The sequence below is a fragment of the Manduca sexta genome, chromosome 7, assembly GCF_014839805.1.
Source record: "Manduca sexta isolate Smith_Timp_Sample1 chromosome 7, JHU_Msex_v1.0, whole genome shotgun sequence".
Classification (NCBI taxonomy): Eukaryota; Metazoa; Arthropoda; class Insecta; order Lepidoptera; family Sphingidae; genus Manduca; species Manduca sexta.
The window spans coordinates 10967076-10976085 of record NC_051121.1 but is presented as its reverse complement, the minus strand read 5'-3'; the positions used below and the strand labels follow the sequence as shown (position 1 = coordinate 10976085).

At 35.6% G+C, this 9010-nt stretch overlaps 1 protein-coding gene across 1 annotated transcript; it reads left to right on the top strand.

Annotated features, from left to right (window-relative positions):
- Positions 1–114: 114 nt before the first annotated feature.
- On the top strand, positions 115–8068 carry LOC115442477 (cytochrome b5). The gene is made up of 4 exons (XM_030167521.2): positions 115–243; positions 3556–3682; positions 4040–4174; positions 7587–8068. Exons 2-4 carry the CDS (start codon positions 3563–3565, stop codon positions 7698–7700), a joined length of 369 nt encoding a protein of 122 aa, XP_030023381.1. The 5' UTR covers positions 115–243; positions 3556–3562; the 3' UTR covers positions 7701–8068.
- The last annotated feature ends 942 nt before the right edge of the window (positions 8069–9010 follow it).

Below are 9010 nucleotides of genomic sequence, written 5' to 3'. Positions count from 1 at the left end.
AATTATGTGGGCCTGTTTAAATACGCAAGCTGATACAAAAACACTTATTTGAACCACTATGGTAGGTTCAGGTACTCCTTGTATACTGTGGTAGTTATCCAGGCAGATACAAAATATCATGATTTATTGAAATTTTGCCGTATCGGGAACATTCCCGCAACTACATTTATCTACAGTGGATATTGGACAGTGTAGTAACAGTGTGTAGTGAAGATTGTGCGAATTATACCGTGTCAATAAAAAGTAAGTGCATTTTATTATCTTGTTAATTATTTCTACAAACTTAAACAACCGTAATTAATAACGATATGTTTACAAACAAAATCATTTTTTATGAATTTTAGAATTTTTTTCATTAAACAATTATGATTTTAACAATATTTGTTGTGAAATAAGGAAATTGATAATCATGATTAATATTAATTAACTTTTCTTTTGATTTAAGATTCTTATTATTCAAAAAATACATTTTTGTTTGGAATTGGCAAAGAAAGCCAAGCTTTAGAAGTGCTTTATAATACTATGGGTTTCATAATATGAAAATTACGTGCAACTTGTTAATGTATTTCTGTTATTTTTAAATATACATTTAAAAAAATGCTTTCATTTAATTTAGTTAGGCTTTGTTTATTATACTTAATACTGCTTGAAACCTTGTTTACAATCAAAATTAATATACTTGCAATACAATAAATGAATAAAAAATTACAATCTTTACATTTTTATAATAATTATCAAAATATAATAGATACGAGTTGATAGACTTATCGTATATGATTGAATAATAAATGACTACCTTTTATTCGCAATTCCGCCTGAGTAATATCGGCCCTGTATTATACTGTCCCACTGCTGGGCACGGGCCACCTCTACTACTGAGAGGGATTAGGCCTTAGTCCACCACGCTGTAGTGCGGATTGGTAGACTTCACACCCTCGAAAATTCCTATAGAGAATTGCTCAGGTATGCAGGTTCTCTCACGCGTTTTCCTTCACCGTTAAAGCAAGCGATAATTCACAAAGAATACACACATAATTTTTTAAGAAAAGTCAGAGGTGTGTGCCTTTGTGATTTGAACCTGCGAACATTCGTCTCGGCAGTCCGTTCCACAACCAACTAGGCTATCGCCGCTTAATACTGCCTGAGTATGAGACATAAATTAAAAAAAAACAGATAGAAAGAAGATCCCATAGCAGCGCATTGCCGGGAATATCTTGAGAGTGAATGTTTAAATATATAAATATGCAATTTAGTGGATATAACTGCACATAAATCAATGGATGATTAATTGAGGCCACCGAGAATTTTATAGTATTGAAATACAATCAAGTTAGTGCTTGTGATGTAAAAAATCAGTGCCGTCTTGACCTGGGGGTGCAAGAGGTACTTGCCACCCGGTCGCAGGGACGTCCTCGCAACCTGATCCCTCAGAAGAAAAAAAGGTCACTAGGAAGAAGTAAGCAATTTTAGTTTGCCCGTCTTGTAAAAAAAGATTTTTTTTGTTTGCAAAGGAAGCGCAGGCTGTTTTTTATACATAATTAAATAGAGGTATCCACCCCTTTACCTGGCGCCATGGGGCTGGCACTGTATTGTAACTGTCGTGAAGTAATGCCATTGCTGGTACATATTGTTTGCAAGAATTCCAGCCATCAGCAATTATAGTACCGTCAAAAAAAATAAAAACTCCTCATGTTCTAAGGATATAACCAATTTCTTGTACTGGCAACGATAAGTTTAAAACGGAAAAAAAATAGGCGCCACGAAAGCCGGTTTTTTATTTTCCTGGTCAATCTATGGCTACGTAGTCCTTCAAGCGGAACCGGAATGCTTGCCAGTCCTATTTGGCGTTAAAGATATTGCCTTGGACCTAAGACATGCTAACATACTTTATACATACTTTCAACGAGAATTCTATTTTTTTCTATCTCCCCTTCCGCCCCCACCCCTTTCTTCGGTAAAATTAAAATTCCTTTGGCAGTAGGGATGGTCACATGGTGAGCGACCGTCATGATTTCTTGTCTATCTTTTCACAAAAGGGCACAGGAGGGAAAGTCCCTATTTATCTCAGGTCATTTGCTCTTGGCCTGAGGGATTTCTTTTGATTTTCCTATTAAGAAATATCCGCTAATTATTTTATCTTATTGGATAAGTTGTAATAAAAACATTACCAATAGTAACTAATAAATACAATACAATACAAACTCGTGTACTGGATTCATTGTTATCTAGTAATTGCTTTGATTTTTATATGCGTAGCGTGGTTTTAAATACCCTACAAAACACACACACACGCAATATACAAATACAAATACAAAAACATTAATTCGCACAACACCATGACACATTCAATTTACAAAACAAAACAACGAGATGAAAAAAAAATGTTATACAAAAAAGAAATAAATAAAAAAAAAGAAAAAAAAAACACAAACACACAAATAAATAGATGAAAATATAACAAGCAATAAAATCGCAAAAAAACTAGTGCATCATCCCGAACGTCATGGTGTGCGTGCGAAACGGGTCCCATTCAGCACAAGCCGCGGGCGCGCCACGGCGCTGGTCTTCCATGGGCCCGACGCGTTGAGTGCGCACGCAATATCACGCATTTCTTTCCGAAGGGGTATGCAGAGGCGCAACCAAGGCACCTACTTTTCGCCAAGTGTCTTCCGTCCCATGAAGTGATAGGGGGCGAGCCTATTGCCATATCGGGCACGAATTCCAGACTCCGGGCTGATACTGAGCAGAAAATCCCAAATATCACTTTGCCCGACCCAGCATTCGAACTCAGGACCTCAGAGCGCTGTCGTACCGCACATGCAGTACAACTACGCCACCGAGGTAGTCAATCAAAAAGAGAGCCCTACAAACAATCCCAATAAGTGTATTTTAACCAATTATAATTACTATTTTTTCTTTGAAGGGTAATTAAATAAGTACTATGTTAGAAAAACTTAGCGAAGTTTATAGCGTTTTGTCATCAGACCTACTAAATTCCTCACGGGTGAAGCCGTCAGCATTGTATTTTATGATACAGATTAGTTATTTGACAATAGGAACATAACATTACCTAAAACTACACGATCACCGTATTATCTTTCGCTAAATATCCACATAACTTGTTTCTCATTATGTAATCAGGAAATATGTTGTTCCAAAACAAATTCTTAAAGCGTGTATAATGTGAAAAATAAATGGCGAGAATTTAACTCTAGGTGAGGTTACGTTGTTTGTACCATGCATTACAAGAAGACCTCGCTGACAGCGTATTGGCGGCTGTCTTTAGTTTGCGCTATTATGAACAGTGAGAGTGTCCTTCAACAAGGAACTACACTCTTCACGAAATTAGTCAGCAAGTCAGCACAGTGCAGTGATTGTTCCAAACAGCTATTTTGATACAACAAATTACGCACACTGCTTAGCGGGAGAAATAGGCTTTATTACCACTACGTGGATTTCTCTTTATCGAATTTGGTTATTTTAGTTTCCACCAAGATGGATATTTGCTTATAAAAGCCCTGCATTATTATTTACTGGATGTATGCTTGTTTTCAGGAGTACCATGAGCGAGTTACCACGATACACCCTGGCCGAGGTGGCGACCAGAAACGGCAAGAATAACATGCCCTTGTGGACTATTTATAAAGATGGCGTGTATGATATGACGAAGTATATGCACGAGGTACGTTGGACTACTCTCTTGAGTTTCTTTTATTCTGACACGACAAAGCGACTCCATTGTGCCTATGGTAACTAGAATAGCGTCGAGAGAGAGTATTGGCTGTCGACAAAAAAATTATCCATCGCCAGTTGCCAAAATTATGTCGGTCTATTCGGATCTAGATATACAAAGGCTGCAATCAGCCCTGTCAGTTCAAAGTCGTATAATATTTGGACCAAACTATTATAAAATCCAGCATTTTTATCTGACAGAAGTATGAATTCTCCACTGCTATAAATAGTTGTAACCTAGAGGCAACTAGACAATTTGTATATAACTTTAGAGCATGAACTTTTATATGATTATGTTTTATTGCAGCATCCAGGTGGGACGGAAACCATTGATAATGACGAGGTAGCTGGCAAAGACTGTACGAAAGCCTTTGAAGAAGTAGGGCACACGTCGGACGCTTACACTATTCTACCCAAGTACAAAATAGGTGAAATTGTTGAGGTAATAACTGATTTAACTCTTACGTTATGTTCAAACGCTCTCAATTTGTTACCAATAAACACTATTATGAAACTGACAGTTACTGCAACAAGTTGACAATGTTTGAGTGACATCTAACATAAGCATACTACGTTATTTTAAAAGAATTATTAATCTGCGTTTTGGCTATGCATACCTTTTCTGCTCTGGCTTTTAAGTTGAGAGATAATTTATAAAAGTACAGAGTAAATAAAATTCATGCCTGTTAAGGCCACAAGAAACCTTTCTACATCAAATTCAATTAACAATGTATATTTCCGATCACTTACCAAATAAGTCATGGTAGAAAATAATCTGTATACATTCGGTCCCGCGGTGTAATTTGCGGGCCGCGTAAGGCGACTTGCAGAAACATTCCGAATATACATTTAGCCACGTACTCTTGGATCAGGGAAACCGTGTTCAGAGGAACCCTGTTAGCCATCACGCGAACACTGTTATCAAATGTCAGACGAACATGGCGGCATAAAGATGCTCTAAGTAAATTACTTCAAGAATAATTAAATATACGTTACTTTTATAGTAATTGTATGAGAAATATATTGTTAGGTCTTTACCGCCGTTTTATGTACGCTACAAATACACAAGGAACCCTACTTCATAAGGAGATTGAATATTAAAACGTCCTTAAAGTTCGTCAAAGTGCATGAGTCAACTAACATTCTTCTAATAAATATGTCAAACAAGTCCACGGCTTGCAACATGCATCTTGTATGAGACGCAAACTCCTGGCCGATCGCTAAGAACTTCAAAACTAATATAAACTACCTGATTAGTTACCTAACGTATTTTAATATCAAATCAGTTTTTATAAAAGTGCAGAGCACCTAGTTATATTTAAACTAAAAGATGCTCGCGGTTCTGCTCACGTGGTAAATCCTTTTCGGAATAAAAGTTAAGTTATGTAAATTTAAGGGAGAAATGAACTTATATGTTAATTAAGGACGTCACCAACAACACATCGATAATTCTTTTAATATTGTACATAGGGTATCAGTTGCTCGTTTGCCCTTAAAAAAACAAGCACGTGAACTCCAAAGTTAATATTTCTGGCTTCCATTTTGCGTGGCGACGTTGGGAACATATAGGGGCGGCCAATATTGCGTTAATTGCCGATTACGATAAGTGGGCCGAGAGCCCCCGGGACCGGCTGCCTTTAATGTCTCCCGCAAGAAATCTTCAGCAAAAAGCCTTTGAATGCATTTGTAATCGAATGCTAGGTTTTAGGAGTAGTCAATTGTATTGTCAAATCTTTAATACTGTCTCATAATTGTAATATATACCTTGGCTCGTCTCCAAGATGCCTTACCCGGTACCCTAGCGGTAGACTTTTTTATTTGGTTTACCGTCATGGAAGAGTAACCCCACTGCACCTGATGGTCTGGAGTGGGTTCCAATAGAATGTCGACTGACGAGAGATTACCCCTCGGCAGTTGACACAATTATGCCTATTAGAATCGGATATACTATACCTGGTTTTAACACCTTGTGTACGGTGGCCGCTATCCGGGCGGATATAAAATATATTCTACTATCCCATACATTTTTTCTTTAAGATTATAGCAAGAGACCTTGGCTACTCTCCCTATTGTCCCATTATTGGGCACGGGACCTTCTCCACTACTGAGCAGGTTAAGCTCTTAGTCAACTAGACTGGTGTATACGAAGACTACAATTACTTTCGAAATTATTATAGTTTTCAAAGGCATAAAGGACTCATACAAAAGGTGGATAAAACCATTGTTTCGTCTTAAAATATGTTCTACTATAAAGATCTTATATCAGATTTATTACCTCGCAATAGATAACACTAAATAAGGGTTACTAATGAATTCAATTTCTTATGTTGACAATGGGCGAGCGGTAAACGGTTTGCATTTATGCTTGTTAAGGGGTGAACTGACTTTAAATTGTAGAAGACTGTAAAGGTTAGAAAACGACAGTCGCGTTTAGTTTTGACTGCCTCGCTGGCGTAGTTGGACAGCGTACGCGTCACGACACCGCTCTGAGATCCCGGGTTCAAATCGTGGGTTGGGCAGTGATATTGGTTTTTACATTACATGGTGAAAAGTGGGTGCCTTGGTAGCACCTATCCTGCCAGGGATAATGTCATGATTTGCGTTTTGTTTGTTCAGTTTTACCAAAACGGGTGAACACGACGTAAGAGGTGAAAGCAAAAGGACAACATTACCATTTACCAATAAGTAATTTGACAATGGCGTGATGGCGGCGAGCAATTGCTATACCAGTCACATATTCCACCAGAAAACCATTTCTTTGGAATCCAAATTCATAAGATTTTGATTACGATGCCTCGGAATCAAATAAGAAGTTTATAAATCTAAGTCTAGCAAGTTCTCGGAGCAAGATACTGCCCAAGAATTTCTACATGTATTAACACTATCAGCTATATCTAAACAATACACATACAGTTCGCTGCAAAACCTAGAAACCTTAAAATAGGCAGACGCCACTTCCTATGAATTGTGTTTATTTACTCTTTAAAAATCTTGCAGACAACAACTTCTCCAAGTTTACTTGCTCGAAACCTCGCTAACAAACAGCGACTATCCCTTAAATGTACCTCACCGTTTGCAAAGCCGTTCAGTGCCAGATAAATGTTTTGTGTCGAAGATAAGTGTCGATGTTTAATCCGTCAGGGGGATGGTCTACGCCTACAGCCGAATGACGTCGAAGCTCTGTAGGTGGAATGTTGTTTCATTGGTCGCAATGTACACAGCATTAGAGTTGTTTATAGTTATACCATTCAAAACGAACAGACAAGCGAGTATCAATTGACGAGATTTAAAGAAACTTTAATTGCTCAGCCCGTACCTATTTATTATAGTTTACTTATAGTTGTAATTTTAAACAAATATAAAACATACACACTAAGGATGTCTTAAGGTTACGCGAATTTTAGACATTTAAATTAAACTATTTTACGAATTATATCGCGGTTTTAATAAATTTAAATTTAAATAATAAATTTTAAAAGTAAAATATTAAAACCGCGATAAAATTCGTAAAATAGTTTAAATTAAACATACACACTAGTTTAGTATAAGTTGCATAACCAATCATAAGCAGATACAGAATGCGAACAAAACAATAAAAAAAAAACAACATCAAAATCAGTGTATCAATACTATCCGAAACAATATCAAACAGCATAATTGTGGCGAAGGGTTAATGATCCTGTCATGATGAGAGGTCTTTTGTAGATACTCTGGTCATTAAGTCACTTACCAGCAGATGCAGTGTACGATATTCTTTTATCGCGATGCTATATACGCACGGAGCCACTAATACTTCTTTTTATTTATTTGGCATTATCAACTATTTTACGATCTAAACATTGCTTACGTTTCAGGAGGAAAAGAAATACGATGCTAACGGAAAGAAGAAGAAGAGAGTTGTAGCCGCGCAGCCAGAAGGGGCTAGCAGGAGTTGCATGAGCATCATCACCTGCGGCTTATTGGGCTGATGATAGACATAAAAATATTAAGTGTACGGAACCGAGAATTGTTGAAATGTTGGTTGAAACGGCTCCTAAATTTGGTCCTGATGCTGCGTACTGTAAAATTAAGTTTAATATTATTTAAAATACTACAACATAGGTTGTGAATATATTTAAAAAAATATCATAGGTTGAAGGACTTCATACATTTGTTATTGGACAGAAAGAGACGGCATGACTTATCAGTGATGTCATTTAATTTACTTATTAAATCTGTATAACTTTCTGTAAAATATTAATAAGGTTCAATAAATGAAAAAATCATTGTACATAAAATATACTTTGTAATTAAAATGAATTTACTTAAAATTATCACAACGAACTATACCTAATTATTTTAGAAACATGTTTAAGTAAATATACCTATCAACAATTAATTTAATTTATTTATTGTCAGCAATAAGTTTTAATTGTAAGGCTAATAATCACTAACAAAATATATCATTATTACATAAGTATTTTTTTTACATTTTGCTGTTTACAGCGTTGTTAAAATAATATTTTTACTATGAGTTCGTAATGAAGTAATAAAATATTTTGTTTTGCTATTTATTCGACTTTTTATTCCTATCCAAATATGATAGTGAACTAATAAATAAATGAATGAATTAAAAGATAAATAATAAATTAATTAATGACATAATATTATAATAATTAAAAATAAATTTAAAAGAGCGTGACCTTTGTCCCTTAAAAAATATTTCCGCTTAGTTTGGTAATCAATACCATAGATATTCTATTAAATGTTGATAAATAAATATCCTTTCTTTCAAATACGGAGTTTGTAAATGCTCTTTAAACTGTAATAAAGCCCTTGGATGCACTCTACGGGAATGTTTGCAACGTGCCTTCGCATAATCAAGCTGGTTCTATTCGAAAATAGTTGCAATTCTTATTTGTGTAAATTTAAGAAATTGCTTCTCTATTTCCTTTTTGGTTTTATTTTTGAACATTTTTTATAATCTATCCTCTTAAGTAAGTACTTATTGATAAATGTTATTAATAACCGCGCCTTGCCAGAGAGAGAGAAAAAAAAAAATTATTAATCATTAGTTGAATCTGAAAAAAAGTGCATTTCGATACGTTCGTTATCCTGATAGGTTATAGACTATAGTAGTTTATTGTAGTCAGTAGAGTTTTTAGGTTCGTTTTCTATATTATCATGGAATCAATATACGTGAAAAGTTTGGTTGCATGAAGTGCCAGTCGAATGTAAAATAAAAGGGCCTCGATTTAATACCTGTATGAGGTAAAAGGATTGAATGTTATAACCTGAC